Genomic DNA, 17,806 nt, shown 5'->3' with positions numbered 1-17,806 from the left:
CACAACTGTGATCTGCTATGGCAGTGAGTTTCTCCCTTCATGTGTTACCTCCAACTCAAGCTGTCGAACCTGCCAGGTGACCAGATACCTCAATTGTACGGTCACTGGCTATCCGTAGAGAAAAACAGTTCAGTCCATAGCAAGGCTTACTCCGATCTAGCCTCAACCAGTCTGCACCTTCTCCTTACGGTGTCAACATCAGTTCCTGCTCAGCACCCATGCCGCTACAGATATACAATGTGGCAACAAGTACCGTGAAGTTTCAAGAGACACCTATGTCACACTGGCTTCAACCCTGCTATGCAGTTGGGTTTGTGAATGGTGTTTCATGCTACATCTTCTGCCAAGGACTATTAATTCTGTGCCTCACGTCGGAATATCGTTGTGCTGGTGAAACTCCGAGGCGAGACTCCCACCTTGCTCAGCATCCGCATTTTCTACTGTGTCGCACCTTTTTCCACTGACAACCATGCCGGTGAGTGACTTTGTCCAGAACTTAGAATTTTGAGACTATTTCATGTGTTTCTTCGTAGGTGGGTAGTCAGTAATTATACTTGTTCCTTGACCACATGTGAGCATTGTTCTCAGTACAGTGCCTACCACACCTTGCCTTACTATTTGGTAGCCATATAAGTTAGGTAAGGAAACATTACAACAATATGTAAAGATTAATAGTTAAATCTCTACAAATAGACTGTCTCTGAATTAATATAAAATGCCATACATGCAATTCAGTACATTAGAAATTATGCAACAAGAAAAATCAACAAGTTAAACAGAATACTCTAAATTCTAAGGTGTTACGTACCATTAAGAACCTCAACTGGAAGTCACATTTTACACATTTTCTTAAATATCTAACCTCTGCTAGGTTTGCTTACAGATAACATTACCGTATTTACTCGAATCTAAGCCGCACTTTTTTTCCGGTTTTTGTAATCCAAAAAACCGCCTGCGGCTTAGAATCGAGTGCAAAGCAAGCGGAAGTTCTGAAAAATGTTGATAGGTGCCGCCACAACTAACTTCTGCCGTCGAATATATGTAGCGCTACACAGGCATGCTTTGAAGGCACAATGATAAATACTGGCGCCAAAACCTCTACGTCAGTAAATAAATTTAAAAAAAAGGTTGAAGACGAGCTTTTTTTCTCCGCCCCAAGTTTCGACCACTACATTTTCATACATTATCCAACGAAGTAAATACAAATTCCGTATTGTTCATCTTCGAATGTACCAGAACTTCAATGTACTATGAAAATCCGACTGGCAAAACTGTTTGGAATGTTTGTCAATATGGCCAACTCTACGTTCTGAATTTTTTCCTACCTGTGAGAAGAGATGGTTGCTAATAGGAACCTGATGAAATGTGAATCACATGCAGTATTCTCTTCACCATAAGAATAATAAGAATATAAACATTTTGCCATGTATTCTTTCGTGTTTGCTGCTATCTCATTTAAATCCTGTCTGCCTAATAAACTACGAAACTAGAGAGAGACAACAGCAAACGCGAAAGAATATACGTATCGTGTCATGTTTATATTCATATTATTCTTGTGCCTAATAGTGATACAGTCAGAAATGAAGCAAGGCAACTGACTAGATTTTTAAATCTAAGATGACTCTAATTTCTGTGTAGAATTTGATGTACTAAAGAAGCGGCCGCAAAGATTTTCAAACGGAGAAACATTTTCGCCTAACTCTCGTTCAGAACATGTTCTATCATACGCAGTCTATTATTTGGTTCTTGTTGATCATTATCAAAGAAAGCAGTGGTGTAAGTAACAACAAATAGCAGTCTCTTGCCATTGTTTCGCTAATGAGACGATTCCTTTCTTTTTTTTTTTTTTTTTTTTTTTATTGTAAGCGGCGGTAGCGCGCACAAAAGCAAGCCATGCCGCGAGCGGCACAGGCCGTAAACACACACTATCAGAATGCGACAAACAATGCATGACACAGTACAGTAATGCATTTTCAGCTTAGAGTGACGTAAACACCTATAACAAAGAAAACAGCACTTATCAGATCAAAACAAAATAAACAATCGATTCAAACCAGACGAAGCACGTGAAAAAGGAAGGGTACCCGTATCAATACGGACGGAGCGTCTGACGCATAGCACTACCTGGTAAAGCTTAACTGCTAAGCTTACGACTCGAACCAAACTACTGTAGCTGTATTGTCATTCATTCGACTTAAATTGTGTCTCATATTACAATGGACCAACTTTGTTTTGATTTGGAGGTGCGGCCTAAAACTTTTCTCTCCCCTTGAATTTCGAGTCTCAAATTTCAGGTGCGGCTTACATTCGGGAATTTTTTTTTTTTTTCCTTTATTTCGAGTCTCATTTTTCAGGTGCGGCTTAGATTCAAGTGTGGCTTAGATTCGAGTAAATACGGTAATTTTGGAGATGAACATGTCAAAACGTTGACTTACTTTTCACATTTCCACTTGCTAATGTCTCATTACATCACATTCTGGAATAATTTGTCACTGAGGAAAAACGTGTTTGTAGCACAGAGGTGTGTAATATGGATAATATATTGTGTTCACTCTAGAACATCTTGTAGACAGCTTATTAAAAAAGTTATGTATACAGACGACTCCCTCACAATAAATTTACTTCTGTATGAAATTTGTTGTTAACAGTCAATCACAGTAACATTTGTAAATATAATATTGGAAGGAGAAGTGATTTCCATTAGCTATCATTCAGCCATAGTATGGCACAGAGGGGAGTCAGGTATCCAACCAAAACCATCTCTGACCACCTATCCAGTGATGTAAGGAATCTAATGGATAAAGAAACTAACTTTAAGCACACTCTGAAATTGTATCTGCTTGACAACCCTTCTACTTACATGTGATGACTTTGACATAGATGTAAGAACTCATGACAGTTTTGCATTGCATTGAAAGTACACATAGCCATAAATTAAATAAATTTTGACCAATGTACAAGATTTGCAGCAGCTACTTCAACATGTATTGATAACATTGTAAGTAGTTATAATTACAGTCTAAAAGAAAAATTTACTCTAAATTTAAAAGTATAAGATCAAGCATTACTATGTGTATCACACAATAAATTTAATTCAGCCTGCACAACAAAAAGATGTAGGAACGTCAGTCACAAAAATGTGGAGGTATTTACGACGGTGGTTTGAAAAGTTCTCGGAATCACCAAGAGAGGTCAGCGTTAGCGCAATGAGTTGTTCACATGATATTCATTGGACTGTTGCCTGTAAATACGTGCTACATCAGTGTTCTTGGAAGAGAGCTCTGGCAGTGACGTGGCTCTGTTGTTGTTCCCACGCGGTGATTTGCGAAGATGGAAAAAAAATCGAGATTCAAGCAATGATTAAGTATTTTGCAAAGAAAGGTATGAAAGTAAAGCACATTCATATTGATTTCCAGAATACACTGGGAAACTCTGCTCCTTCCTATTCAACTGTTGCCAAGTGGTCAAAATGAATTTAAATTGTTCCCACGCGGTGATTTGCGAAGATGGAAAAAAAAATCGAGATTCAAGCAATGATTAAGTACTTTGCAAAGAAAGGTATGAAAGTGAAGCACATTCATATTGATTTCCAGAATACACTGGGAAACTCTGCTCCTTCCTATTCAACTGTTGCCAAGTGGTCAAATGAATTTAAATTTGGTTTGGAGAGCTTAGATGATGATCTGCATAGTAGTCGGCCGAGATGTATCACTATTCCAGAAATCATTACAAAAGTCCACAAAATGGTCATGGAGGATCGCCAATTGTAAGTGCGTGAAATCGCTCACACTTACCAGATGTCATCTGACAGGGTATATCACATTTTAACTGAATAATTAGAAATGAAAAAATTATCTGCAAGACGGGTGTCGTGACTCTTGACGCACACCCGCACACATGTGCCATTGTCATGGCAAAATTACACGAACTAAGGTATTTATTGTTGCCACACCCGCCTTATTCACCTGATATGGCTCCTTCAGACTTCCATCTCTTCCCAAAACTGAAAATTTTTCGTGGTGGACAAAGATTCACTTCAAACAAAGAATTGATAGCCGGAGTTGACAACTATTTTGCAGGCCTGGAGGAAACTCATTTTCAAGATGGGATCAAGGCACTGGAACATTGTTGGACCAAGTGCATTAATCTTCAAGGAGACTACATTGAAAAATTAAAAAAAATGTTGTGATGTAAGCACTTTTTTTTCTATTCCATTCTGAAAACTTTTCAAACCATCCTCGTATTAGAAAACTAAGACATATCATGTGGTCAGTCAGAAAATACACTTCGATTAATGACAACTACAGTAACTTTTCAACTGAATTCATGAATATATTCAGTAAATACTTCTATTTGTAACAGTACAGGTTGAGTCTCATAAAAATAGATAATGGGTAAGAGTGTCTAGCATTAACAGGAAGAACTGTATATGGAGACAAAAGTTAATTGAAACTTGAATTTCTTCAATATGTAAGCACTTTCAACAATATCTATATATAGTTAAACCACTAAACCATACTGCAAACAAGAGCTTCACTTCAAATGCAAAATTCTCCTCTAAACTAATGGTAAATGGTAGACCTGTTACAGATATCAGAGCCAAATGTGGTCACAGTGGTAGTGACATCAGTGGATTCTGCCACTGACTGACATCTGCCAAAGATGGCTGAGTGTTTCAGATCAGTAAGCCATCACATTAACAGTCACAATGCGGCCAATCCCATCCATAAAACAACTGGTGAAATTCAAAACAGTTTGTTTTCTTCAGTCAAGTTGGCCAATGTTCTGTGAAAAACTGATAAATTTAGTCGAATAAACAAGGACTTTTTGGCATCCTGAGCATAAAAAATATAAAACTCGGATATAGCTTGGAATCTATGGACTGAAGTTGCAGCTTTATTGGAAACCACAAGTGGACAAAATCTTTATCATAAAATATAAGTATAAATTATAACCTCAAAAAAAATTTGTTCAAGGGAGACAAGGGACATATCTTATGTTTAAAGTTACTCTAGTAGATCTTTTTTTGGGTATGGCAGGTGGGCATTAGCTGTTTACAAATTATTATTACTGATTACTGGTGTTTTATGCCTGTAGGGTGGTGATTCTGTTACATAATGTGGTTTGCAAATGTGGTGTATGTGTTTCCACTTTTCAGGGCTTTAAATGTTCAGAGTATCATATTTTAAAATTTATGTTTGTCTTTCACACATATGCTGAATGACAGTCACTGAAGGTTAATAAAAATACATCTGTTTTGAAGAATTTATATGCAGTTGTGCAGAGAGTTTGTAATCTTGCTTTTCAATGCAACTGTGAATCATTGAGAGTATGCAATAGAACATTCTTCCTTGCATCTCATCTCATACATTTGTAAAACTTGTCTAGTTATTCCAGTAACTGAGGAAAGAGTGTACAGTGCTTGCCATGTTCTTTTCAATACAGATATAGCTCATTCATTGTCTTTCTAATAGCCAAAGCTGTAATGCAAAGGTGTTGTGGTATCCATCCTGCCCAAGGATGTCGAACTCTAAACCTCCTTGATCACGCCAAAAACTTATCGAGGAGATTGACTGCACTGTCACCGAGCTGTTGGCTGATGTTTGATACTACTGGGCAACATGTGACGATGGTGTCTGATGACTCTTATCAGTGCTAGGGTGAATGCAGCCTAAGGGAAGTAGAGGCATGGGTCAAAAATAATAAATTTGAAATTAAACTTTGCAAAAACAAAACTAGTTAATTTCGCCACAATACAATCTGTCCAACATATAAGTGGAATACTATGTATGGACCAAAAATTGGACATTGCAAACTGTGCCAAATTCCTTAGCATAGTAGTGAATAAAAGTATATTGTGGAGTAATCATGTGGATAGTATACCGAGTTGACTGAACAGTTTCATTCATGTCACTGGCATCATAACTGATCTGGCTTTAAAAACACTGTAATTAAGCATATTTTGTTCCAGTCATTAAGTGTAGTATAATTTCTGTGGGTCTGAGAAAACTAATCTATTCAAAGCTTTCGACTACAGACAATGGTCATCCAATCCGTGGTGGGAACTGAAAAGTAATAACACTTCAAACCTTTGTGTGGTAGGCTAAATCCAATGTTCATTCCAACTGTATACATGAGAGTCTAATTTTCACAAAGAGAAACCCACACCATCCTGAGGATAGTTGTTTCTTTCATCTTTGCGAGACTAGACACAGAGACAGTTACATGTTACATAACCGCAGACTAAAACTACACGAAAAAACTCCATATTAGATAGGCATGAAATTAATAAATAAAATCTGGAATGGGAACTGTGACCCAAATCTAAAATATAGTGAAGGAAACTTGGAAAAATATCTGAAAAGCAAATGCTACTATAGTTTAGAAGATTTCTTGAATGATAACCATGTAAAATAGTGTGTTTATAGTAAAACCATATGTATTATACCCTGAGACTAATTTATTAATGTTAACCATGTACAATAATAACTGAAGAAGCAACAACATGTGTACCATAACCTTAGATTAAATGTATTGCTCTCCAAGTAGTGTTAGAATTGACAAGTCACCTAGGTCACAATCTTTGATTGTATGAGTCGGGTTATGTCATAATAATGATTTCATTTGATTTGATACTTAACATGAGAATTTTTAACAGTTTAGTAGTATGGTGTGTGTGTGTGTGTGTGTGTGTATGTGTGTGTGGTGGGGAAGAGATAGAATGTAGTTCATTATAAATCATTGTACGTGAAAAACAAATCCTTAAGAAATCATGTAAACAGTTAGTATGTTCAGTCTTGCCATATTTTGTCACTGAAAGAGTGCACTATAACAGTAAAACTGATTCATTTCACATCATAGGTCAACATTATGAGTACATGAATGAAGAATACATTACACCTGCACAATTCAGAGAAGCTGGTATTGCTGGGAACAATTCAGATACACGGGCTTTGAAGCAGTCGCTGACGTCAAGCACATCAATTTAGGTAGCATTCTCAGCAACTGGGTGGTCCAGTTGCCTCTTCACCAGTTTGACGGTGGCCATTCACGCTGACAGTCAGTTTGTTTGTGGTCATACCCACGCAGAATGGGGCACAGTGGTTGCAGCTAAGTTGGTAAATCAAATGGCTGTTTTCACAGGTGGTCCTGCTTTTGATGGGTTAGGAGGTGCCTGTGACAGGACTGGAGTAAGTGGCAGTGGGAGAATGTAAGGAACAGGTGTTTGCATCTGGGTCTATTGCAGGAATATGAGCTGTGGGGGCAAAGGATTGAGAGCAGCGTTGGAATCTAGCAGTGTTTTAATTGTGCCCGTCTGCCACTCAATGCTTCCTCTATGTGGTAAAAGAGAAGCAAACTACCGTTTTCAAATTGTTGTTATTTGATCCCACATTTTCTATATCACAAGTAAATCAATTAGACCTGCTCATGTACATAACAAGGACATCTTTCACTTCATTGTTGGGAGGTAGTTTGAAGTTCTTACTTTTTGATAAAAACAGCTGCAATATAAAGGCAGATAAAAATTATACATACAATAGCATCTGAACGGGACCAAAATTTATACACAAACAATAATATTTGCTTTAAAGAAACACATAGCCATTTGACTGTTTCATTGTTTATTTAAGTTCCACCCAGGCTTCAGCCTTTTATGCCATTTTCAAGCACTTGATTATATGTCTTTAACATACACTATGTGATCAAAAGTATCAGGACAACTGGTTGAAAATGACTTACCATTTGTGGCACCCTCCACCGGTAATGCTGGAATTCAACATGGTGTTGGGTCACCCTTAGCCTTGATGACAGCTTCCACTCTCGCAAGCATATGTTCAATCACGTACTGAAAGGTTTCTTGGGGAATGGCAGCCCATTCTTCACGGAGTGCTGCACTGAGGAGAGGTATCAATGTCGGTTGGAGAGGCCTGGCACGAAGTCAGCATTCCAAAACATCCCAAAGGTGTTCTACAGGATTCAGGTCAGGACTCTGTGCAAGCCAGTCCATTACAAGGATGTTATTGTCGTGTAACCCCTCCACCATAGGCCATGCATCATGAACAGCTGCTCGATCACTTTGAAAGATACAATCGCCATCCCTGAATTGCTCTTCAACAATGGGAAGCAAGAAGGTGCTTAGAACATCAATGTAGGCATGTGCTGTGATAGTGCCATGCAAAACAACAAGGGCGTACAAGCCCCCTCCATGAAAAATACAACCACACCATAATACCACCTGCTCCGAATTTTACTGTTGGCACTACACATGCTGGCAGATGACATTCACCGGGCATTCGCCATACCCACACCTTGCCATCAGATCGCCACATTGTGTACCATGATTCATCACCCCACATAACGTTTTTCCACTGTTCAATTGTCCAATGTTTACACTCCTTACACCAAGTGGGGCATCATTTGGCATTTACTGGCATGCTGTGTGGCTTATGAGCAGCCGCTCGACAATGAAATCCAAGTTTTCTCACCTCTCGCCTAACTGCCAACGTACTTGCAGTGGATCCTAATGCAGTTTGGAATTTCTGTTTGGTGGTCTGGATAGATGTCTGCCTATTACACATTAAGACCCTGTTCAACTGTCGGCGATCTATCAGTCAACAGACGAGGTCGACCTGTACGCTTTTGTGCTGTATGTGTCCCTTCACAATTCCACTTCACTATCACATCGGAAACAGTGGACCTAGGGATGTTTAGGAGTGTGGAAATCTCACATACAGACATATGAAACACGTGACACGCAATCACTTGACCACGTTTGAAGCCTGTGAGTTCCATGGAGCACCACATTTTGCTCTCTCATGATGTCTAATGACTACTGAGGTCGCTGATATGGAGTACCAGACAGTAGGTGGCGGCACAATGCACCTAATATGAAAAATGTATGTTTTGAGGGTGTCCAGATACTTCTGAGCACATGGTGTATATTATAAGACACTTGACATGTCAAGATCAAAGTTGGCTATAAATTAAAAAAATGTTGGTCCCCACAAAATGCCTGATATAAAACCACCGTCTTATAACAGGTCAGTAAGTAACTGTGCAAGCACGTCATATTTAACAAAAATAGGCTTAAATTGGTAAATAAAAGATGAGCACATGTCCATAAAATGTACTGGTGGTGTGTTCCTTTAAAAAATATTGTATGACTGTTGCTAAGCAACATCAAAAACTGTTTAATGATACTTGTGTAAACAATTAGAACACTATTAGTTTTATTTATGAAATGGACCCAGTCTGACATCTTTAACCACATGTTACATGGATGTTATTTTTTCTGTCCATAATGAACATTATTCTTAGAAAACGCATAATTTATTTCATTCTCTAACTTGCAAGATTTTTTAGGTACTTGTGTACATGTAACACATGCAAATGACCTATTTATTTATGTTTTTCACATCCCAACCCTCATTTACATCACTATTTCAAAGCTAAGCTTTTCAATTTCATAAGGTCTTCAAAATTGCATTGTGAATCTCCTTTTTTCTCTATGAGTCCACAGTAATAACTGGCTTCGATTCACCAGCCTTCTTTTGATACCTTTCTCCTAGTCTCCTAGTTTCCTTTCCCCCCTTATCCTTTCAACTAAATCACACAATTCAGATTCCATGCAAACTGCACGTCTCACTGGCCTGATTGTGCGAAATGATTCACAGGTCAGAGAAAGATAAGGGTGTTAACCACCGATTGGGACATACCTCAAGAAGCAACATTTTCTGCAATCTGTCTTTTCTATCTCTGAAAAAATACTGCTCCATTTATATACATGTAATAGTCAAAATTATTTAAAACAACAAATCAGTTAACTAAACACTCATAATTATAGCTGCAGCAATTATGTAATGAACTATGTGACAGAGAACTGTCAGAAGCTATTCAAAGGGGTTGTCAGATTATGCAAGGTGCTGTACTGTGCAACTTCTTTTTGTTCTGCAATTTTCAAAAACCGACTGTTAATTCTACTGAATGATTGAACATTGATGATACATTATTACTGAAATCAGTACCTTCAAAACATTTTCACTGAGTGAACATAAGTGAAAGAACAATGTATCAAACAAATTAGTCATTGTCAAATAATAAATTTATTCTCAGAAAGAGGCGATTAAAATATTTCATGCAGATTACATACTTGCGGAGCTGTCCACTGTGTATACAGGTCAAGAAGAAAATGTAGGCAAGATGTAAGATCAAGGCCACTTGCTGCTAAGCACTGCTCTCGTTCAAGACATTTTGTAGATACTGCAATCAAAATTAGAGACCACTTGGCACTTTTCCAAATTACTTATACAAAAAAAATTAAGTATGCATTCATAATTACAATCACAATAAATATGTAATGTACAATATGACACAGATCATCAGAGGCTATCCAAAGGCATTGTCAAGATAATGGAGAAAGCCGACTACAACTGAAAAAAGTAGCATACTGTGTAGCTTCTTTGTGCAGAAGTAAGTAAAAACAGTTTGGGTGATAAATTGCTGGTTCTTATTACATAAAGAATGGTTGAAATTTTTGCTGAGCATAATGTATCCTATTGAGGGTGAAAGAGATCACTCGCCAAATAGCAGAAGTGTTGGGTTGTCGACAGGCACGCATGCACGCACGCATGCGCTCTCTCTCTCTCTCACACTCACACTCACACACACACACACACACACACACACACACACACACACACACACACCTGTCCCCTTACATAATGCCAGCTGGACACACAATGTTCGGATTGGATTTCAGTGATTGGACCAGGGTGGGATGGTGGTTGTGTCAGGTGGGGTGGTTAGAGGCAGAGAGAGGTGGAAGGCAGGAAGAGGAGTGGGTTGTGGTGGGTAGCTAGCAGCTTGGAGGGAGGCAATCAGTTTGCTGGCTAGGAATGTAGGACAGAGGGGGGTGGCAGATGTGCAGCCTAGGCATGTGATGTATGGTTGCCAGAGCTGGTGGGGAGCTGCACATGATGAACATCACATGCATGCATGAACTGCGAGGTAAAAACAGGCAAAGGTGAAACCACTGGGTGAGGGTGTGGGGGCAGTGGGTTAATGGAGACTGATGCCAGGAGGACTATAGGAGGATAACTACCATCTACATAGTTCAGAAAAGCTGGTGGTGGACGGAAAAACCCAGATGGCCCAGGTTGTAATGAAGCACCCATTGAAATCAAGTGTGTTGTCCTCAGCTACATCTTGTACCACTTGCTAGTCACACTGCTCTTGGCCACAGTTTGGCCGTGGCCAATCATTCTCATGGACAAAACTGTTGGGCAGTGATTGCAGCAGAGCTGGCAAACAACATGCCTGCTGCTACAAGTCACTACTTCAGTGGGTTGGGACAAGCCTGTGACATGTCATGAGTAGGACCAGATGGGTTGGGAGTGGGACTGGCATAGGGCTGGACTAAGTTGTTGTGTAGGTTTGGTGGATGGCAAAATATCTCTTTATAAGGAGAAGGAAGGAACTACTACTACTACTTCTACTTCTACATCTACAACTACACAATTAATCTGCTATTCACAATAATGTGCCTGGCAGAGGGTTCAATGAATCACCTTCAAGCTGTCTCTCTATTGTTCCATTCTCGACGGCAGGTGGGAAAAACTAGCACTAAAATTTTTCTGTGTGAGCCCTGATTGCCCTTATTTTATCTTGATGATCATTTCTCCCTATGTAGGTAGGTGTCAACAGAATGTTTTCGCAACCGGAGGAGAAAACTGGTGACTGATATTTCATGACAAGATCCCGTCGCAATGAAAAATGTCTATGCTTTAATGACTGCCACTCCAATTCATGTATCATGTCTGTGCACTGTCTCACCTATTTCGCAATAATACAAAATGAGCTGCCTTTCTTTGAACTTTTTCAATGTCATCCGTCAGTCCCACCTTATGCAGATCCTACACTGCAATACTCCAGCATAGGGCGGACAAGAGTGGTGTAAGCAGTCTCTTTACTAGACCTTTTGCACCTTCTAAGTGTTCTGCCAATGAATCCCAGTCTTTGGTTTGCTCTACCCACAACACTATCTATGGGATTGTTCCAATTTAGGTTATATGTAACTGAATTTATGGCCTTCAGATTTGTGCGACTTATTGCGTAATTGAAATTTAGCGAATTTCTTTTAGTACTCATGTGAATAACTTCACACTTTTCTTTATTCAGGGTCAATTGCCACATTTTGCACCATACAGATACCTTATCTAAATCATTTTACAATTTGTTTCGGTCATCTGATGATTTTACAAGACGGTAAATGACAGCATCATCTGCAAACAATCTAAGACGGCTCCTAATATTGTCTCCTATGTTGTTAATATACCGTAGATCAAGAACAATAGAGGACCTATACGCTTCCTTGGGGAACACTGGATATTACTTCTGTTTTACTTGACGACTTTCCATCTATTACTACGAACTGAGACCTTTCTGACAGGAAATCATGAATCGAGTCACACAATTGAGGTGATATTCCATAGGCACACAGTTTGATTCGAAAACACTTGTGAGAAACAGAGTTGAAAGCCTTCTGGAAATCTAAAAATATGGAATCAATTTGACATCCCCTGTCGATAGCACTCATTACTGATGAGTATAAAGAGCTAGTTGTGTTTCACAAGAATGATATTTTCTGAATCCCAGCTGACTATGTGTCAATAAATAGTTTTCTAAGAGGTAATTCATAATTTTTGAACACAGTATGTGTTCCAAAACACTACTGCAAATCGACATTAGTGATATGGGCCTATAATTCACAGATTACTCCTATTTCCCTTTTTGGGCGTTGGTGTGACTTGAGCAATTTTCCAGTCTTTAGGTACGGATCTTTCTATGAGCGAGCGATTGTATATAATTGCTAAATATGGAGCTATTGTATCAGCATACTCTGAAAGGAACCTGACTGGTATACAATCTGGACCTGAGACCTTGCCTTCATTAAGTGATTTAAGCTGCTTTCCTACACTGAGGCTATCTACTGCTATGGATTCCTGATTGGAATTCAGAAATATTTACTTTGTCTTCTTTGGTGAAGGAGTTTCTAAAAAGTGTGTTTAATAACTCTGCTTTAGTGACTTCACAGTCGTTATCACACAGTGAAGGTACTGACTGCATATTATCACTGGTGTGCTTTATGTATGACCAGAATCTCTCTGGGTTTTCTGCCATCAATACTATCTCTTTGAAATCATTCCACATCTTTTCTATGCTTACGTGATCAGTTCGGAAAGGGTGGCGACTGTCTCTTAAAGGCGTTAAGAGCATTTTTATCAGCTTTTTTAAATAGATGTACTTTGTGTTTCTTTTTGATGGTTGTGGGTGTATTCAGCCTAGTTGCAACTGCCGTGTGGTTGCTAATCCCTGTATCCGTCATGGTACTCATTATTTGTGCAGGATTATTTGATGCTAAAAGGTCAAGAACGCTTCCACAACCATTTACACTTCAAGTGGGCTCATGAACTAATTGTTTAAAATAATTTTCTCAGAAAGCATTCAATACAATTTCGGATGATGTATTATGCCTGCCACTGGCTTTATACATATAATTTTTCCAACATATCAAGGGTAGATTGAAGTCACCACCAACTATAATTGTATGAATGGGGTACCTATTTGAAATTACACTCAAGTTTTCTTTGAACTGTTCACCAACAATATCTTCTGAGTTGGGGGGTCAGTAAAATGATCCAATTAATGGTTTAGTCTGATTGTCAAGTATAACCTCTACCCATACTGTTTCGCAGGAATTATCTACTTCAATTTCACTACAAGGTAAACTACTTCTGACAGCAATAAATACTCCACCACCAACTGTATTTAATCTATCCGTTCTGAACACTGTTAGAATGTTTGAAAAAATTTTGGCTGAGCCTATTTCCGGCTTTAGACAGCTTTCCGTACCTATAACTATTTGAGCTTCTGTGCTTTTCTATTAGGGCTTGGAGCTCTGGTTCTTTCCCAACACATATATGACAATTTACAACTACAATACTGATTTTTGCTACAACTACCTTACTGTGTTTTACCTACCCCCTTTTAGATGGACACCCTATCTGTAGTTTCCTGAGACCCTCTAATCTAAAAAACTGCCCAGTCCCTTCCATACAGCTCCCATTACCCATGTAGCCACTTCCTGTGTGTAGTGGACTACTGACCTATTAAGCGGAATCCAGAATCCCACCGATTGCGCAAATTAAGGAATCTGCAGCTTACATAGTCACACAACCACCTGAGCCTCTGATTCAGATCCTTCACTCCGTGCTATACCAAAGGACCACAGTCGGTTCTATCGAAGATGCTGCAGATGGTGAGCTCCAACTCAATCTCCCAAGCATGACTGGCAGTCTTTACCATTTCCACTAGCCGCCCAAAACCAGAGAGAATCTCCTTCGATTCAAAGCAACACAGCGTCATTGGTACTGACATGAGCCACATCCTGCAATTGGCTGCACCCTGTACTCTTCATGACAATCGGAAGCACCCTTTCCACATCTGGAATGACCCCTCCGGTTATGCCCATGGAGTGCACACTGGCTTCCTGCCCCTCCTTGGCAGCCATGTTACTGAGGGGCTCCATCACGTGCCTAACGATGGAGCTCCCAGCTACCAACAAACCCACCCTCTGTGAATGCCCAGACCTCGTGGGCCGAGAAGCTTCCTCTGGAACAAGGTGAACGACTGCATCCAGTTTAGAGACTGTCAGCCACAGATAAAGCCCAAAACCTGTTCGTCAATTTAACTGGGGAGGCCCTACGATCGGCCCCTTGAGAGTCTTTTGCTACCTGCCAGACTTTGGAATGATTTCCCACTCAACTATGGGTGAGGGGTCAACCTCAGTGCAGGCAGTACCCAGGGCAGCCACAGAAGAGAACCGATCGGGGGACATGTGTGACGTGCTCGAAGTCCCTTGCATCCCCGTGTTCGACCCCCCCAAGTTATGCCCTTTGGCACCGGCCTCAAGCTGTTTGACAGAAGCCAACACTGCTTGGAACTGTGAATGGAGGGTCACCAACTCAGCTGGCACCTCTACACAGCAATCACAGCTCCTACCCTTACTGAAGTCACTCCTCTTTGAAGCTCGGAAAAATATGTAACAAACGAACAGTGTACTTGGCTTATTAGCAGCAGGAACTTGAAGTGCACTCTCAATGACAATCTAACTTGTTTAGGCTGTCTCTCATTTCAGGACATGATGATAGATAACCAAAGCCCTGAAGAAGGTTGTGGTTCAGTTGTTCCAGTACAGAGTGATGAAGGAGGCATTCCTTTATAGCCAATTCTTTAGGAAGTTGCATGGATTAAGGACATATGAGGAAATGGCATGGGAAATCTGTTTGCACACTAAGTGTGCTCTGTGGTGCCTGTCTTTGAAGGTATTTGTGAGAACTTCAGCGTACTGGGCAAGGGACTTCTCGTCATGGTAGATGTGCTGTCCACAGGTAGACAAGCTGTATGGGAGCAATTTTTTGGTGTGGAAGGGATGACAGCTGTAGGTACTGTTGTTGGTTAGTGGGTTTAATATGGTCAGAGGTGTGGATGGCACCATTAGAGAGGTGGAGTTCAACGTCCAGGAAGGTGACACTTCGGGTTAAGAAGGATCAACTGAATTAAATGGGAGGGGAGGTGTTGAGGTTGTGGAGAAATAAGGGTAGGTGAGACCAGATTGTGAAGATATCATCAATTAACCTGAACCAGACAAGGGATTTGGGGTTTTTGGAGGTTAGGGATCTTTCCTCCATATGGCCCATTCAAAGGTTGGAATAGGAAGGTGATATGTGGATGTCCATAGCTGTTCTGTCGATTTGCTTAGATACGTTCCCCTCAAAGGAGAAGTAGATGTATGTCAGAATATAGTTTGTATGGTGTGTGAGGAATAAAAGTGGTTGGTATCTTTGATATGAGAGGCTAGGTTTTGGCAATTGGTTGGAGGTGTTGACCAAAAAGAATGGAAATTCTTTCACTAGAAGCACAATAACCAGCTACAATGTGGTGTTCATGATTGCTGGGTTTTTGGATTGTTTGAGAGAATGTGGAAGGTGGCTGTCCATGGTGCCACTGGGATGAGGGAGGAGAAGAACTCAAGAGAGAAGTTCTGGGGTGGGGCTAAGGATTTCAGTAGGTGCTGGAGCTATGTTGCACATCTAAGATGGGATCACTACAGCAGAGCATGTATGTGGAGAATTCAATTGATGTAAATCTTCTGTCAGATAGTCACAAAGTTGACTACCCAGGCAGCTGAGCATAACATGCTTGATTTCGATGGCTGCTTCACAATCCATGCCATCTTGATTCTTACCTCCACCACCACATTTTCTGAACTATGCAGATTGCAGTTATCCTTGCAACAAATCCTTCAATCCCGTAACCCTCCTGGCATCAGTGTCTCTTAACATACTGCCCAAGTCCTCCACCCAAGACTTTCACCTTTCTCTGTCCTACCACCCCATCCCACTTCATGTCTCCAGTTCACCTTCATTACAAGTTGCTCCTCATTGGCTCTGGCACCCGTTCATCACATGCCTAACCCATGCACCTGGGCCCCCTCTCTTCCACATTCCTAGCCAGCAGACCAGCTGCCTCCCTCTGAGATGTTACCTACCCACCCTAAACCCTGTTCCTGCTGCCCTTCTCTGTCTCTCTCCAATCACTCAATTCAAAACAATTGACATTCCACCCTAGTCCAGCCACCGAACCGCAATTCAATTCCAGCATTGTACATCCAGAGTGTGTGTGTGTGTGTGTGTGTGTGTGTGTGTGTGTGTGTGTGTGTGTGTGTGTGTACTCTGGCTCGAGAAAGGAATTATTCTGAAAGCTAGCAAGTTTTCTTTCTCTTTCATGTGTCTGTCAACAGCCCAACACTTCTGCTATTCTGGGAGCACTCTCCTAAAGTATTTACAGTCTATCAGAACATTTAGAATATATTTATGCTATTAAGAAGTGTCCACAATTAGATATTCAAGAATATTAAACTAAAACTGCTGTAAGGATAAACAGAAGTGTAGTAAGATAAAGGATACTGCATACAATATTTTACAATGTTGTAAAACAGGTAAAACTGAAATACCATTAAAATATTTTAAATGATCATTGTACCTTAGTGAAAACAAGGCCATGTTGTGACCTACTGAAATGGTTGTATGTACAGGGCTATTACAAATGATTGAAGCGATTTCGTAAATTCACTGTAGCTCCATTCATCGACATATGGTCACGACACACTACAGATACGTAGAAAAACTCATAAAGTTTTGTTCGGCTGAAGCTGCACTTCAGGTTTCTGCTGCCAGAGCGCTCGAGAGCGCAGTGAGACAAAATGGCGACAGGAGCCGAGAAAGCATATGTCGTGCTTGAAATGCACTCACATCAGTCGGTCATAACAGTGCAACGACACTTCAGGACGAAGTTCAACAAAGATCTACCAACTGCTAACTCCATTCGGCGATGGTATGCGCAGTTTAAAGCTTCCGGATGCCCTTGTAAGGGGAAATCAATGGGTCGGCCTGCAGTGAGCGAAGAAACGGTTGAACGCGTGCGGGCAAGTTTCACGCGTAGCCCGTGGAAGTCGATGAATAAAGCAAGCAGGGAGCTAAACGTACCACAGCCGATGGTTTGGAAAATCTTACGGAAAAGGCTAAAGCAGAAGCCTTACCGTTTACAATTGCTACAAGCCCTGACACCCGATGACAAAGTCAAACGCTTTGAATTTTCGGCGCGGTTGCAACAGGTCATGGAAGAGGATGCGTTCAGTACGAAACTTGTTTTCAGTGATGAAGCAACATTTTTTCTTAATCAAAAG

At 40.3% G+C, this 17,806-nt stretch overlaps 1 protein-coding gene across 1 annotated transcript in view; it reads right to left on the bottom strand.

Annotated features, from left to right (window-relative positions):
• LOC126229606 (huntingtin-like) overlaps window positions 1-17,806 on the bottom strand; it is a 549,560-nt gene that overhangs the window by 66,988 nt on the left and 464,766 nt on the right. The window contains exon 44 of the mRNA XM_049942347.1: window positions 10,151-10,260. Coding sequence (XP_049798304.1) covers window positions 10,151-10,260 — 110 coding nt within the window. The remainder of the gene's footprint in view (window positions 1-10,150; window positions 10,261-17,806) is intronic.

The sequence above is a fragment of the Schistocerca nitens genome, unplaced genomic scaffold, assembly GCF_023898315.1.
Source record: "Schistocerca nitens isolate TAMUIC-IGC-003100 unplaced genomic scaffold, iqSchNite1.1 HiC_scaffold_376, whole genome shotgun sequence".
Taxonomy (NCBI): domain Eukaryota; kingdom Metazoa; phylum Arthropoda; class Insecta; order Orthoptera; family Acrididae; genus Schistocerca; species Schistocerca nitens.
Note: the sequence above shows the minus strand (reverse complement) of the source record. Positions and strands in the feature narration are given on the sequence as shown.